Source organism: Argopecten irradians, chromosome 15, assembly GCF_041381155.1.
Source record: "Argopecten irradians isolate NY chromosome 15, Ai_NY, whole genome shotgun sequence".
Lineage (NCBI taxonomy): Eukaryota > Metazoa > Mollusca > Bivalvia > Pectinida > Pectinidae > Argopecten > Argopecten irradians.
Genome location: NC_091148.1, coordinates 30,391,572 through 30,409,515, shown reverse-complemented (window position 1 = coordinate 30,409,515; position 17,944 = coordinate 30,391,572). Strand labels below are relative to the sequence as shown.

Below are 17,944 nucleotides of genomic sequence, written 5' to 3'. Positions count from 1 at the left end.
ATAACTTAAGCAATTGAGGTAAATACAAAATACAAAATGTGTTTTACAAACAATGTTAATTGAGTGCAAAATCGAGAAAATCCATCTTTAAGAGCCGTCTCACTTATAAACATAATACGTAAATAAGCTTTTCATACATCTAGAAGTAACCTTTTGCACTCTGATAATTACCCTGACTTATTTAAGAGCATTTTGACGACCCTGAGTTTGCCTCACATGTTATATACATTAATAAATTATTTTTCCATCGTGGGGTAAGTACAATGCTCTCGCACTCCTAGATAAGGTGAGTAAATGACGGACGGTTGGTAGTAGTAAGTATCCTATAGGGGTAAGGGTGTGTGTCGACTGGTAATCTAGACAGAGGTAGGTCTACTGTAGCAGTTCAATATTAATCAATACTCGTATTTACAGGACTTATCAGAAAACGTCGATATCAAATGCAATTTGTAATCCCTCCCTTTCACTCGTATCAGTCGCGGAGTTCATAAAACTACCGTCAGCTTTAAAAATAAAATTTAAAAAAATGAACTCTTTCTTACATTTTGAGATCTCCTAGATGTCATATCACTATATTACATAAATTATTACTCTATAGTTTATATTATAGTGTATCAATGTGTGCATGTATATAAAAAACTATCTTATCACTCAAGACTTCGTATAGTTTACCATTAAGCTAACCATACTTAATAAAAACCTTGAAAGGTTCTAGTGTAAATGTATGGTATCTTTGATACGGTGCACGGCGGGAATTGTCTTTATGGTTATAATTTTGTTTGGTAACTTTGTCACTGAATGTTCTAAGTATACCGGGTGTGCCCTTCATGTAGTTATTTTATGATAATACTAATTCTAACAGATATGGATAGTAGCTTGTACGCGTTCATCATGCTATATTTGTGCTTGGTATTACGTCCTGTAACAGGACACCGTAAGTATATACTTATTATATATTGTATTGTGAACTATCTTCGAGACTTAATATCACGTTTTTCTGTCTAACGATTTATTCACGACGATCTATGTTCGTGATAGAGACGCTTATGATTCTACTTTACCTGTGTTTAAAACTGATCAAAACAATTACGTGAAGTTTCATTTTCGCGAAATCCTCGAAAATAAATCGCACGCGAAAGTAGGCTGGTTTACAATACTGGATTCTTACTATTTAATATCAAACGAGAGTTTTGCAGAAAAACAATAACATTTTGTCATAAACATTCTTAAAAATCAATTTTACTTGTAATTGAAACAAAATTCGATTATCGTTTCATTATTATTTTTTCTATTATTGTTTTTTACAGTTACAATATATCCGAAACGCAATCATTTTGTTAACAAAACGTTGACACCATTATTAAGTAAAATTAGCTTTGCTAGTATGCATAAAAGCGACAGTTTATCACGTGCTTCTATAATTCCTTTCATCTCTAAATGCTTTTATTTAGCATTATGTAGCAACATACCATTTGGACATCACGACTGTACTATAGTTACTAAACCCTGTATTATATAACATTGTAATTACTGTACCAATTTGGTTTGATAATTATTAATGTTCTTATATTTAGTACTCATGTGTTAACAAATACTGTATCTAAGATCAAAGTTCTCGGTTGTGTTTGTTTCTTCTTTGACTTTCTGAAACTTACTAGCCAGCATGGTGAAACACACATACAAAAAGTAAACACCCCCTTAAGAAACCAGCTTGAAATACATGTAGATACAGGCTAAGTTCATTGTCCTCCAAAGATAAATGTTGCAGCTGTAATTGATCATTTACAGATAATAAATTTTATATTTCCATTCAAAATGTTTTATTGTCAACAACAAAATTGTTGCATTTATTCGTACAATGAAGGAATATTTAATAATATTGGATTGGACAACATACTAAGGCTACACTAGTGTTTTCAATAGTATATCAACCATATATATATATAAACATACTCTATACAGATTTTAAAATCTTTGAAGGTAATGGGAAACATTACTTTCCTTTTTGTACATGTCTATTTCCTCAGCTCCAAAAATGCACACTGACTCAAAAAAGAAAAGCAAACAACCATGGCATAATTATTGACATAGCGTCATAACAGTTTTATTACATTGTATATTGTAGAGTGCGGTAACCTAAGTCTCCCGGCTACTATAACAATACCAGAGACCACCACTCCAGGTAAGGTCGTTGTGTATACATGTACACGTATCTATCGCATTTGTCTAAATAAAATGCCAAAATACTTCAGATACTCGTACATTGTAATAATGTACATTTTTGAACTCGGACAGTATTGTTACTGTGTACGGAGATTATCGGTCCTTTTTTACTAACATCTTTATTTAATACTACACCTAAGTGGTATTGATTTGGCATTGTGTGACGGAAAGTTCGATATCTTCGTGAATTTGAAACAAAAATCAAAACATGTTTTAATCTTATATGCTTTATAAACTAATTGAAATTCGGAAATACTATAATAATATCCTGCTTTTCGTAATTAAAATTAGAACTTGCTACGCTAATTTCTAAATCGCAATATATTGCAGCTAAGTTTCATATTTACATATACACGAATTGTGTTTCATTAATAAACTTTAGACATTTTTTTATATTTATAACAACTTCTGATGTCGTCTTAGTATTGGCGCACATTTGTTTGGTGCTCGTTGAATGGCCACCAGACCTTTGATAAGATTTTCTTAGTGGCATTCTAAAACATGTACTCGATTTCTCTCTAGGTTAAAACTAGAATCAGACATTTCGTAGATCAAGCCAATGTTTAGTTGTTTTTGATATTATAGAGACTGGTGGCCAGTCTAGCCAAGTCGATAAGGACCATATCAATGTCCATATTGCATGATCGTGTATAGTGCGCTGTATAACGATAATATGATAACTTATATAACTTATAGCGTTATCAAAGCAAACATCCAAAGAAAGAAGTGTGTTTAGGGATCATAAAATTATACCTGTGGAAATTATTTTACAAAGAGTACATGTCTGTTTTTGTTTCATTTCAGGGACGCCGATTTATGAGCTCAATAGCACTGGCACTGAGACGGGAACGAAACCCTGGACATTACAAAATACGGAATATTTTCAGTTTTCATACCAATCAAGCATTTATCAGCTGACATTAACGAAGAAAATAGACGTGGTAAACATTTATCAAATTGGTTGAGGTTCCTGTTCAAAATAGAAGTATATTTACACAACATATTATTTGTACGTAAATTTAACTTAATATAATCATTTATTATATAATTTCGTTTTTAAATATTTGACGAGTTAAATGGGATATGCTATAGAGATGTCTATGTAAGTTTCAAGACAGAATTAGAAGGTATGTTATTGTCAGTCTTAAATTATCATGTTTGGCTTCGATGAAATATTATGCATTATTGTAATTTGAAAATACATCTACAACAATAATAGATCAGTGCTAACTATTACCACCTAAACAATCTGTTGAGTCAATATTGTGATAAATACTTCTTCTGTTGAAGGAATATTGATCAACAAAAATAGATCTCTCAATACATTTTCATAGTTATGAGTCTATCAACGGAATATGAAGGGTAGCACAGGTTTCTTACAAATATATATCCGTATCATACGAATTACTTCAAATAGTAAATAAGGGGTAAGGAAAAGTAATGGCGAATTTGCAAGACAGTCTGCCACATAAAACAAACATGATCACATGATAATGAATTGACAACACGTTGTTACAATGTATAAATTAAAAAAAAACCAATGAGAGTCAAACTTATTTATTACCTTTAATGTCGTATTTTCATAAAAATGTCCAAATTTGCTATCGGCTATAAAACTACAGTATCACATCCTCGAATATTGACCTAAATATGCGTGTATATCAAATTTATTATTTTTTGTTCCAGAATTGTCAAAAGGAAAGGTTGTTTACATTGGATTTCACATGTGGTAATCAAAGCAAGGTATCAATTGAAAAAACCCAGTAAATATAAGTATTTCTGCCTTATTACATATAAAGTACATTTGGAATCCAGGAAACTTGATTTAAAATAAACAAAATACATATTTGCAAATATGTATTAAAACGATATGACAACAAAACTTTTCTTTGAAACGGTTGATATCATACTGCAATTTTACAAAACATATTTCCATACATGAAATTGACCGATCACCAGGTGGTACACAGCCACGCTTTGTGTCTGCAAACGCACGTGTACCTATTCAAAGTCATAGCATGCACAATGCAAAATACAAAGTCACGTGCGGTGTCCCAACGGTTTGATTGACAGCTAGCGATCCGTCAATTCGGTTTTGATTTGATTTGCAGGTGATGGTGGTTACTGTACCATTTACCGATAAGAACGTTCCCACATGGATTACTTCTAATATAAACAAGAACTTGGAATTAAACGAGGTATGTACATATCTTTATGATAAACATCTTGTTTCTGCGTCACTGTTAGTATAACACGTCGCACGAAGTATACTTTGACCGGCTGGGCGTGATTTTCGATGTCATATTCACTCAGTCAGCATTGTATAGACAACTGTTACCGCTCTGTCAATGAGACAGCTCGGATAACTAGTCTCCAAAGGCATAGACATTTACTATACAAACCCATGGAACCATTAGGATCGCCAGTCATTGAATGCTCTCCATGAAAGCATTTCGGTCTCAAAGCACAAAGAAATAAAACTAAAATTGACAAAATGAACCTGTTCATATGTATATGAAGTTCATTTAACAACAATTGGTGTTTAATTGTGTATATATATGTCTTATTAACCCAAAAATAACACAAAATATTTTTTTTCTTTTGGATCATGCGCAGTCAGAACTTCATTCTATTTAAGAATTAACTTGAATAGATTTTTTATGTTAGAGAGATGTAACACAAAAATCTGAGTGTACTCTAAATAAACCGCGAAGCGGTTTATGATGAGAGTACACTCAGAGTTTTGTGTTATAACATACTATACTGCACTATACTACAAACGCTATTTTTTCCTTTATGGGCTGTTAAAGTAAATTTGTAAGCCAATAAAAATTTTCGTAACAAGCGAAATTGAATTACATAGAACATAGTGCCATGGATTTTTTTAGGGATGCAATTAATTATTTCCAATATTTTTATCTTGAAGTATAATTAAAAGCTCAAACTTTCCAATGGGGACCAGTAAGGGTGTAAAGTAAGTAACTTTTGTAACTGAAGAAAAATACCAAATCGTCTGATCCTGTTATTGATAGTGAAAAATACCATTTGTCAGCGGTGGAGCATCTTTAAGAATATTTACATATCTTAAATAAAGGTCAGTCAATTCCTAGACTATATCGTCCTCGTGATACTACAGCCTACTTTCTTTTCGCGTATAAAATATTTCTTTTCTTCGTTACTTTCAACATAATATTCGCGATTACATAAATTAGCGATCAACGTCACTAACGGATAATATATACGATTATACAAGTATTACGTAATATTTTATTCGCGTTCGAACCCCCGCGAAATGACATGATTACTCTCGCAAAAATAGAATGATTTACAGTAAGTAAAGAATACATCAGTGATTTTTACGTTTGGTCTCTTTGTAAATATCAGAGTCTACTATTGGGAACTCCGGTGTTAGATCTGGACGGCGCTGTAGACGATCGTGATTGCTATAAAGACGGGAACATCATAGAGGTGGCTAGATACACTGCTGTGAACCAGGTAAGAACAGCAATACAGCAATCGCCAGCCACTATGTAACTACGCCCCATGCTCACACACACACGTGTACATATTCACTGTCGGAGCAAATGTCGTAATATACGTGCACAATACAACATGCAAAGTCACATGCGGTCACCGGTAGTTTAAACGTTATTAGATTTATCTCTAAACATCCCAAATAAATGATTTATAATACTCTTTCCTCACAATCAAATACTGATCCTTATAATCTCTTCGTTTGATAGATCTGACAACATCAAATAAGTTGTCACGTTCTTGGCACAGTTTCATGAACATTCCTTGAAGTTAAGGAATCCCTTAACTTAAAATTATCCGTAGACAAGCATTACAAATTGTAATGTAAAGTTATAATCTTAACTTATGATGTTTTCCTTAACTTTTGTTATGCATTTCTATCAGAAAACTTAAGTAAAGGAATTCCTTAAACTTAAGGAACATTAATGAAACTTGACCCTGGTATACTTCAAATTTTCTACACCTAGCTTGCATCAATCGGAAATGGCATTTCGACCCAACAAACATTTATATTCAATTAGTGTACTCTTTGGATGAAACGACTACATACACGGAAAAATAATTGTGACAGCTCTTTCAAACTATTTTGTCCCAGAAAATTCGCTTCCAAGATTCTAGAAGCGCAGATCCTGTATCAAACGGACTTATGCCAAGGATCTGTATTTTCATCACACTGAAATTCACATTCAAATCAGTAAGTGTTGACCAATAGGTGTTCTGCAGAATTGTTTTTTCATGACTTTTTTCGTTCCAGCATGATGCCAGCAGCTTCTTCTCCTATAATGCTACCAGTAAACAGGTGTACCTGTCCCGTGTATTTGACTACGACGAAATGTACTGCGATTTCAATTTCAAACTAGTCCATGGAGTACTTTACTTCAACCTTAAACTTTATGTAAGTATACTCGTTATTATCGGAATCGATTATCTATAACCGCAAGGGGGATAACTGTAACATGCAAATTATTGTACTTCAGAATAAATCATTTAGATTTGAATTTCTTCACATTATGCTCTGTATTGAATGAGGTACAATTGTATGCACAGCGGATATTTCATATATGTGACGGCGACTGACAAAATGGGTCCAGATGAGGAAAAATCACATTATCATTTTTTCACATTTTTATTTACCTTATGGTGAGTAGATCACGTTTATAAAATATTAAAGTCATAGAATAAAGCATTTACGAGATATGCTACTTTGAATTAGGCAACAGGTACATTCTTTAAATTTAGCGATGTCATGTCATAAGCTAAGGCTGCTAATGAAGTTGCACAAAAAAACATACACGTGCATATGTCTATGCTTTGGACTGGTCTTTAACACTTGTAATTTATTTACAAAGTTTACCTTTAGCTCGATAAGTGTTATATGAAACTACATCATTGTCCGTTCTGTCAAAATACAAGATAATCTGTGACACGTACAATTCACAATCTAATTCTACGATTTGACGGGTTGAAAGACTGCGTGCTGTATGTAACAAAAATATTCACGTGTAATTTAGTTTCGTTGTTTGGAATTTTTAAAATGTTTCAAGAGTAGAAATATTTATAGTTCGCAAATGATACCATTAATACATCAAATATGATAAGTCTTTTTTATGTATATATATATGGTTCCACAGCAACCGCCAAAAGAACAACTTCAACAGGAAATTTTCTTGCAATGATATGAATATGTATGTTCGTATTCAAAATTTCACGAAAACCGAAGATCTGTGCATTGGATTAAAGTGTATATGCTTTCTGATTCTTTTAGCTAGAATGTTGGTTTGCGAATAACATTAATGGGGCAAGCAGCGAGATATATAACGAAGAAAAAACCGTCAAAACTTAATTGAATGTCGATCAAATGATCAAATAAAAGAGACAAATTCATGGAATATCGTATACTTTTTAATGTGATATAATGTGGTCAGTTTATTAAAAAGATTAAATCCTATAAATCGCTACTTGTCCTAGAGTTCTACATAGATTGTAACCAAATTTGGCCACAAACATTCTTGGGGGGAGGTGAACAGAACTTGTATAAATTTTGGCTCTGACCCACTGGGGCCAGGAGGGGCGGGGCCCAATTGGGGAAATAGAGGTAAATCCTATAAATCGCTAATTGTCCTAGAGTTCTACATGGATTGTAACCAAATTTGGCCACAAACATCCTTGGGGGAAGGGGAACAGAACTTGTATCAATTTTGGCTCTGACCCCCCGGGGGCAGGAGGGGGCGGAGCCCAATAGGGTTAATAGAGGTAAATCCTATAAATCGCTACTTGTCCTAGAGTTCTGCATGGATTGTAACCAAATTTGGCCACAAATATCCTTGGGGAAAGGCGAACAGAACTTGCATAAATTTTGGCTCTGACCCCCAGGGGCAGGAGGGGCGTGGCCCAATAGGGAAATAAGAGGTAAATATTCAAATTTCTTCAGAAAAGAATAATGAACCTGTATTCAGAACATGACTTGACATTACAAACCAGGTGAGCGATACTGGCCCTCTGGGCCTCTTGTTATCAATTTAAACCCACCACAGTACCAGTTGATCACTATAGAGGTCCTAATGCTTTAGATCAAAAGTTCCACCGGTTTTTTTATCACAATCATACGACCCCTAAAACTAATATATGTACACTCTGGTACACAGTTACAAATTCATATAAATTATAACTAATTCCCAGACCCCTGTCGGTTTTTTTTTGTGCCTGAAGCTCCTAAGATTAATTTAAAATTTAAATTTCTAAATGGTGTAGATGAACTGAAAGAATATATTTCACCGTAAGATTTCAGCATTGATGATTGATTTAACTAGACCAGGTGGGGTTGATGTGCGGGATCCTCACAAAACTGTACAAATGTATATAGATCATCTTCGTCCCTTGACAACTCCCTGCACCCTGTACGGTATAATGTCATCAAAATTAATGCTTTGGTCACAATGATCAATCGGTATCCGGGGATATGGGATAATCGGTTTTGGGCCATTTTCTGACATCTGGCAACATAGGTCAAAAAATTGTCAGACATAATTTATATAAAAGAGGCCGTGCGGTAATCGTACGGTGTCTGTTTCCAAGACTTTTTTTTAGGAGGGTGCTGGGTGGGAGGCGGGGAGGCAGTGAATAACAACCGAACATCTACTGCTAATCGATTATCATATGATATCCTGGGCGATAACCGGTCTAGTCAACGGACATCGTACGAATATCGCCTTAATATCTTACGGACAACGAAGGACAATTGTACCAGACCCGGCCGAATGTCGGGCGATGTGTTTGCCGTTCGATCGATTCCCTGCCGGATATCGAACGATGCTTAAACGATGTGTGAAGGATATGTGACCGGTTTATGAAATTCTACGGGACACCGGAGATATTTTAACTTGCAATTAAAACTCTTCGGGCACGTCGACGTCCTCGATGCTGCTTGAGAGCCCCGGCCACCGGTCGGCCATGTTTGGTGTCCGGCCGGAGACCGGGCAAAAATGGTTAAAATTCATGCCGAGAGTATACGTACATCTTAACCATAATCGGAAGGGGTTGTGACCAAAGCATATGTACTGTACTATACGGACGTCCACTATAATTACCGCATTCCTTGTTATCAACGTCGCATAGTTTAGACATATTTTTATTATATTGTTGTGATAATTAGACCTATATATATATATATTTATTAGATATGCTCTAATTTACCTCTATTCTCATTGGCTATCATATGGGGAGGTTGTGGCCGATGTATAGCAAGTTGACTTATTGTTTGCATTTTTAGAAACATCAAGCCGATATTCCGTCTGTGACGTAATTACCCAAAGTTCTTCAGGGTGGCGTTCTATGGGGAATCTAAAATATGATATCGGGCTACCCCTCGGTCATTATTTATTCTAATAATTTTTCAAATCCCATATTTTCTGAGAAAAAAAAATCACACGACTGTCATATATACTCATCAGTCCATCCACCAAATACAAAAAATGTATGACAATATCCATTTTCATTGAGTTGGCCCCCTGTGGTGTAAGCGTGCGTCAGCTTTGCCTCGCTGCACAATAACGGTCACCGAGTTCACACATGTGGCCGAGTACAAACACTTTATGTTATTACGCTATATATTAATTTTTAGCAAAATTGAATATATATTTAAAGTTCTGATCTAATTAATTAAAATTATCTCTGAAATTTACTTTGTCATGTTTATTTTACACTAAAATATTGAACTTTTTTGTCGTCGCGGATGAATAATTCTATCTTACGTGAAGAGTTATCATTCGCTGTTCAATTGAGTAAGCTCCTCCCACTTTTGACCGACTTTTATTGAATAATTACGTCACTTGCAAATGACGATTTTATTGCATAAAATATAGATAAAAAGTCGTGTGAGTGTAAATATAGGGATTGGATTTCGCTTTTATGTTAACCATGCTTGTATGGAGCAATTCATCTAAGAATATATTCAATATGGAGCGCTAACGCGCCCCATAGAATATATTCTTAGAGGAATTGCTCCATACAAGCATGGTTAACATAAAAGCGAAATCCAATCCCTTTAATATACAAGAATAATTATTTTTTATTTGTTTTGATAGTAAATCAACTTTCTGATTGGCAGATACTTTTTCTCCATACATTATAAAGCATAAAGTCCGAGAATGGCGCGAAAACTCGACGTTATCATATGACGTCACAATAGAGACGTCGATGTTGCGTATCTATTTTGAAAAAAATAATCGATTGGAAAATCAACGGAATCGTACATTGAAATGTGTTTTATGTTATCAAGTAGTCTGAAAAATTGATAATAAGCAGTGATGTAACTATTTTTTAACTCCATCGGGTTATGTAATAAATTTTTTTTTGCAAGCCTTTATGAGAATCCGCTACGCGGATTTACACAGTTTGCAAACAAATTTTTTTTCATACCCCGATGAAGTTAAAAAAAATAGTGACATCAATGCTTAATCATATATAAGATATTGTCCAAATGATAAATGTTGTTTATGCTCTTGAAGTTTGATTTACGTTATCGTGATATACACCTTTTCTGAGTGACTTATATTGATAACTACTAATGCTATTTTATTATCATATAATTGTAGCCAGATAATGACCCCAAATCAATTTCACAAGAGAAGATAACAGTGAACTTCACGGATGTTGATGATGAACCGCCTGTATTCCTGAAGTATAAGGGTTGTAAGGAGTGTTTATCTAAATGTAAATCTACATCACAATCTCACACCATTCGCCTGGAACGTGACATTCAGGTAATAATATCCCCATACACTTTACCACACGACACGCATGTTCACATATTTGTATGGCAAATGCCACTAATATTATAATAATAATTTTTTCTTTGTTTTTATACTAAATTTCGCTTAATGACTGGTCTATTCCTATTTTCCATACAACTATGAAAAATTCCGAGAATGGTGCGGAAACCCCACGTTATCGTGACATCACAATAGAAACCTTGACGGTTGCGTATGTTTAAAAGTAATCCTTTGGAAAAACAATAGAAGCGTTCGTGTAAACGTATTTTATTTTATCAAGTAGTCTGCAAAATTAATTAAAAGCATTGATGTCACTATTTTTAATTTCATCGGGTTATGAAATAAATTTTGTTTACAAAGTTTTGCAAGAACCCGCTTAACGAATACATACAGTTTGCAAACAAAATATCTTTCATACCCCGAAGAAATTAAAAACTAGTATCATCAATGCTAAAATGAATTCTTCCTATTACGAAACACCTTTTATAGCATTCGTCAGGCATTTCTATACCTAATCATCATTTTAACGACAATTTTGTACTTTGTCTGATGCTCTCAGATACTACTTGTTTTTGCAGAATCATGTAAGTTTCCGAACCCTTTATCAAAATAAAATCATTCTTTTAAGGAGCAAAATAGGAATGAGTTTATCATTATAGTGCGTATGTAGATCAATCCGTATAGCATCTGGCTCATGTTCGGAGGCCTAGGGTTCGAGCTCGGTCTGGCGACAATCTGATTAAAATACAGATCCTTATTATCACTGCGTTTCATAAAAGGATCCGAGACAATCCCATTATGAGTCATGTCCAGGAGACCTTTTGAAATGGCCAATCAAATCGCTGTCTGCAGAATCTTGACAGTGAATTTCAGAGGACGAAATAGATTGAAATAATGTCAGTTATTTTCGTGTACGTAGTCAACTCGCCCAAAAGACAATCAAGCAAACAACAAAGTTAATTATATATGTGTAATGGAACAAAAAAGCGTTTTCAATTGTTGTAGCAAAGTGTAAAATGTGCATTTGATCTAAAGTATGTGTGGTATAAAGGTCACCCGAACATGACCCCTTATGGGTTGGTGTCGGATCTGATATTTTACTGAGTTTTTGTAAGGATTTGTATGTTAATCAGATTGGGTCTGGCGGCTACATTTTCCCCTCTGCTGTTAAATTTTATTGGCCCCTTCCTACTTTTGCCGAGACTATCGTAATGATTTATGACTTTTCTATCATCTTATCGATATCAAATTTTTTATCTTGTTTTGTTGCGCCTCAACGTATCGATCTTACAACTAGAAATATTTTATAACGGTACGGTAAAACATGGTTATAACGAACAATTGGGGATCAATGAAATCACTTCGTTATAGGTTTAGTTCGTTTTACACTTATAACAAACCTCTTTTAAGAACATGAACGGGGAATAAAAATCACTGCATTATAACCATGAATTCGTTATAAACGCGTTTTAATGTATATTTGCAGTCGAATCTTACATTTGAAACAATGGCGAAAGATTTTGACACAGAAGAAGAGGATTTGGAATACACTATCATTGAAGGTAAGAGATATCTGTAAAACACAAATATGATTTTAAAATAGTAAGCATAAGAAGCAAATGATTATTTCTCCCTTAGGGTGCCACATCTCAATTGCGAATAACAATTCCTTTGTGGAGAGGATACCAGAACAACATGTTTGTTGTTAATACAGATTTACAAGAAAATATTTAAAATGCGACAGCCACTAAATTACATGTTAAATACTCGACGTGCCCAATTCATATCAAACATGTATCAAACAGACATGAGGAAGTCTTCAAAGTTGAATATTGTATTTTATGTTACAGAGAAAATCAGTTTTTACCGTATAGCCGATTATCTACGCAAGTCACATTTGCGCGATTTTGAAAATTTTTCGCGATTTTGAAGTGGGTGACGTTAATTTTCTAACGTTAAAGTTTTAAATTATCATATGATTCAATCATTCCTCGCCATTTCCCGACAATAGTAATTTACCGTATAATCGCAAAAATATCATCTCTGCGAAAATAACCTGTTTCTTCGTATTCGGTATGAAGCTTTGACTGTTATTCTTTTCAGTGATTCCTGACTACCTGCTGAACTACGTTGATATTGATTCACAGAATGGCACCGTAAATCTACAAATCTCGGAAGGAATTATAGGCAGTGGGAATGATACCGTTAAACTGGACCAAATTAACATTGTCCTACAGGTGATAAAATTACCACGTATCTCATGCTGTTGTTTGAATTCGATGTTTTATTCATAATATAAGCAGTTTTTTGCCGTTTCATAAGTCATTTTTATATTGGCTACTTTTACTGATTTTTTTGCACTGTAGTATTCAGATGTTGTAGGCTAGTTTATCTTATATTTTGCAATGTGATACGCCAAAATAGTTCAGCCATCTTACCATCACTAACAGATAAAGTGAATCATTGTAAGAACGTTATCACATTCACTTCTCTTTTGTCTGATTACGCTTATTTATGGCTTCACTATGTTTTTATGTGTATATTGTATGGTGAATTTTATTGCAAGGTTCAAGTTCAATACATTTTAGAAATTATTTTGTAGGTCCGAGAACGCTACCTTAACCAATCATCGGACAACCTGACTTTAACACTAACTGTTTTATACCCTACAACTACCACCACGACATCTACTACTACAACAACCCAAGAACCAACTACGACCTTTGACCTTACAACGGAAAAAAACTATGACCTTCAAACAAATATGACTGAAACACCAGTTACAAATATTGTAACCACAACTGAAGATTCTGCCACTAAAGTGCTTTCAACAACGACACCACAAATATATTCTACGTCATCTGCAGTTATAACACAATCAAAAGCAATAATGACAACTTCATCTACCATGAACACTTCAGAGACAAACTCATGGTATGATAAGACAGTTGAAACTGCTCTCATGATCGTTGTTATAGTATTAGGGGGTCTTATTGCGCTAGTGATCGTAGTTTTCATAACCTACAAATGTATGCGCCCAAAGGGTAGCAGAAATTCATACGTCATGCAGCTGACGTCTGTCGAGTCGAAACTGTGATGTCATTATTAATGCCAGTCATTAATAGGTAGGTAAGAAATTAACCTCATTTCTAATTTAAGTAACATGATTTGGTAAAAAAAAATCATTTTAACTTTGTAAATCAACCTTTGTGTGTTCGTTACATTAAATCTACTAAAGATATATACTACTGTCTTCATTGTCAACAAAAAATGTAACTGCTATGTTATCGTATACCTGTACAATCATTCATTTCGGTTGACATACACATGACATTTAGTTGGGCGCATGTCACAACAGAACTGTTTTTATTAAAATGCTAGTAATTTGTAATATGTTGATACTTGCATAGTGTTTTACTAGAGCCTAGTAAATAGATTTTTTTCACAAAAAATTCCATGTTGGATTGTGCGTTATCTTATCAATGTCACATTGATTTTATCGTCTTCTATATCGTGAATATTCGCCATTTATATTTGTTTGGTTTCATATCAATTATAAAATTTAATTCTATTTGATTTAATCTATTTTGCAGGTAGCAGATATTTTGACCAATCAGACGTCTGAAAACTACACACTTCAACTGATCGTGAAATTCCCCAGCATCTCAGACCCTAACTCCTCCGACAGTGATCTCCCTTTGACGGTCCTTATCATCATATTCGTTGTTGTTGGCGTCGCCTTAATACTGTTTGCAGTCATTACTATCATCCGGGTCAGACGGGTACCAAACAAAACTGTTTACAAGGTCAAGACCGCGAACGCAAACACCGAGGTAATGGACTATGGGAACATGTTTGATATTAATTTCGTTCTTAAAGAAGCAGATTCCCCTGATATACATGGTGAAACTAACAATGGTCTGATCGGAGAAGAAAGACACGCAACCGATAATTCGTCGGGAAATGAATCGGGTAACCCGGATGTGGCCACGTGCGAAGGAAATGTTGATGTACCGGAAGTAGACGAACAGAACGAAGTCTCTGGTCCGGATGAATATCCGGCATTTGCTATTGATGACGTAATTGGTGACGAAAACGACAACGATGAGGTGGTGGAGGAGGTAAATAGACATCTGGACGAAGAAATGTCATATTGACCATATCTACAGATACTTATATCCTCTTGGTGTGATAATCCTGGATGTATTAGATATAAAACTCCTCTGGTAATATAATAAAGACTGTTTTTGTTATTGTAAGGTAACAATTTTATGATACAATATCAAGAATCCTATCTTACCTCCGTTTTGTTTACATTCTATACCACGTTCTGATGGATTTTTCAGTGATACTAATCCCATGTTGTATTCATTTGTACGAGAAATGGATTTCAGATAACCTGGTATTTCGTATGTATCCAGTATAATTTATACGCTTAACGATGATATGTCATATAGACAACACAGTGAAAGTTGTTTACAATCAGAGTAAAGGTTACAAGAGCATGATTTTTAATGGATGTTGCTAGATTTTATAGCAGAATTGAACTGGATCGATCATCTGTGACCAGGCCCCAAGATCATGAAACGGTCTTTAGTCTAAAATACTTTTAAGTTTTGAATTAGCCGCCAATTACAGATGACAAAAATTACAAAAATTTACGTTATTTTTGATTGGCTAAGCAAAAAGTCTAAGACTGTTTCAGGATCCTGGGTAGCTCAATCGGTAGATATTTTGGGAAACAAAGTCTTTGTTTTAACCATATTGAAGCAATTGCTGCTGGGATTAGAAGCTAAAGCAATATCTGTACCATCTATTATATATTTGATCTAGATTTGGAAATATTAGATATTTTCCAAATGAAATCTTAAAAGTGTAGGTGGTATCAAGCTCAAATACAAAATCTATTTTGTTTTGCATAAAATTGTTTTACAACTAAGTACTATACTTAAAAACGTTATATCCGACTGCTTTGATATTTTTATTTAGTTAAATCCATATGTGTGTGATTTTCATATATCTAGTGTAAAGCATTTTATATCTAGCAATGAGTATGGCATCTTTTTCATGAATAGTACTAGAACTGCAAACTATATGTTTTGCAGTGGATTGTATAATGTTGGATAACAGGTTTATTGATTGACTGTAATTTTATAAGTATGGAAGAGGGATAAATAAAGTGGTAGAATATTTTGTTTTTAAATTGTATTACTTAGTATATGGGTGTAAATGAGAGTTTTGAACTGGATGAATGTAAGCCGCTGGAGTGGATTACGACATGTGTGTAATTGGTACGGTGACTGTTTATTAAAACTATACGGCTGACGTTCCTTTTTATCGAGAACACTGGCGTCAAGTAAATGTAAATTGTTTATCGATCATTCTTACCTGATTTTTAGTGTGATGGTACATGTAATATAATTGAATAGTGAACAAAGGCAACGTGCGTAAAAATGTAGAGAGGAAAACGATAATTGTAAGTACGGGTGTTGAATAAGAGCCCTCCCTACGCGATGATGAAATATGCAAATGATCAACTAATTCAATTGTTTTTTGTTCAAAAAGAAAAAAAATGTTGTATGATGTTATAAACTGGTATAAAACTGATAATTTCCATTAAATTTTTTACCTATTGTAGTACTGTTTTGCATCCAATTTAGTTTTAACTCGTGTGACCGATCATCTTTATGGTGTATGTATGTTTCGGCCAAATGACCACAAATTTATTCATCCTAATCATAATTTTAACCATGATTTGAACAACATTTCCAATGATGCTTTGTCTGACCTAAACCTCACTTTTGATTTAGCAAATCATAAACCACGTTTTTAAAAGTGACGTATTTTGAATTACGATGCAAAACACAACATCACAAGGCATATATACTGTATATACTAATTTTATCTTTTAAATATTATTTATAAATTAGTTAGAAATTTTCGCCATTGGCCATTGTTAACAGTAATACGCTTTAAAGGTTATTATTCATGTCAACATTCTCAATTGCCATACACAATCTTTTAAACGCCAATAGAAACACAAAGTTTTTTTGTGCTTTGTTTTGCTCATGATTACACTTTACCTTTGTATGTATTAAAACTTTTACCAATATGTTTTTTAAGTTAAGGTTAAATCACCCTTTAGCTGGCTGTCAACGGACCATTCAACTTCAACAAACAAATCAATTACATGTATAATCGTTGGTATTTAAGTCAATTTAACTTGACCGCGGACATTAAGAAATGTAATCCCCATAAATCTACAGTAAACAGTAAGTCACCCGTTTTCAACATTTGAAATTTCATAAATATCGTCCCTGAGACAATTAGTTAAAAGATGTATCATTTATCTAAATAAAGTCTATATTGCAATGAACAAAAAAAGGATTCAAATCAATTATAATTTTGTCCGTAGTTTGTGTACATTTCCATAGTGATATATGTTTATAACGTAATATCCATTATACGTTATGGCGGAATGAATGTTTTCTTTATTTTATATATTTAGTGTCTTACCCAATGACGGTTCACGTTCTCGGTCAAATTGTATATTACAGAGTTAGCTCTCTCGGGTTGGTCTCCATTGTGACGTCATTACTTTGTGGGAACAATCACGGCTTTTTTCTAAAAGTATGACATTACGCTCGCAAACATTTGACGTTAGAATCGATACCTAAAGGGCAGATAACTCGGTAATATATACAGAGTAATCAAGTGCGTTGTTTTTGTGTTGCAATAGTAACTAGGAAAAAACCGAAAGTTTCTACACTACGTTTAGGTTTTATTTGTTTTGCGGCCTGTGTCTCCTGTTTATCTGGGGGGAAAAACTGGTGAACCAGGAGAAAAAACACCACCATACTTAATTTGTTTTTATTTTTGCATCTAAAATATAAATACATGGGAAATAAATAAATAAG

At 34.0% G+C, this 17,944-nt stretch overlaps 1 protein-coding gene across 2 annotated transcripts; it reads left to right on the top strand.

Moving 5' to 3' along the window:
* Nucleotides 1–658: 658 nt before the first annotated feature.
* Nucleotides 659–16,664, top strand: LOC138309218 (protocadherin-11 X-linked-like). Of its 2 annotated transcripts, XM_069250374.1 has the most exons (12): nt 659–934; nt 2,126–2,182; nt 3,028–3,164; nt 3,910–3,966; nt 4,335–4,421; nt 5,608–5,718; nt 6,512–6,652; nt 10,851–11,018; nt 12,514–12,589; nt 13,131–13,264; nt 13,630–14,156; nt 14,625–14,759. In XM_069250374.1, the coding sequence occupies exons 1-11, from the start codon at nt 841–843 to the stop codon at nt 14,122–14,124; spliced, it is 1,557 nt and encodes a 518-aa protein (XP_069106475.1). In that variant the 5' UTR covers nt 659–840; the 3' UTR covers nt 14,125–14,156; nt 14,625–14,759. The 2 variants fall into 2 exon arrangements, with proteins under 2 accessions (XP_069106475.1, XP_069106474.1); XM_069250373.1 differs by lacking the exon at nt 13,630–14,156 and having other exon boundaries at nt 664–934; nt 14,621–16,664.
* The last annotated feature ends 1,280 nt before the right edge of the window (nt 16,665–17,944 follow it).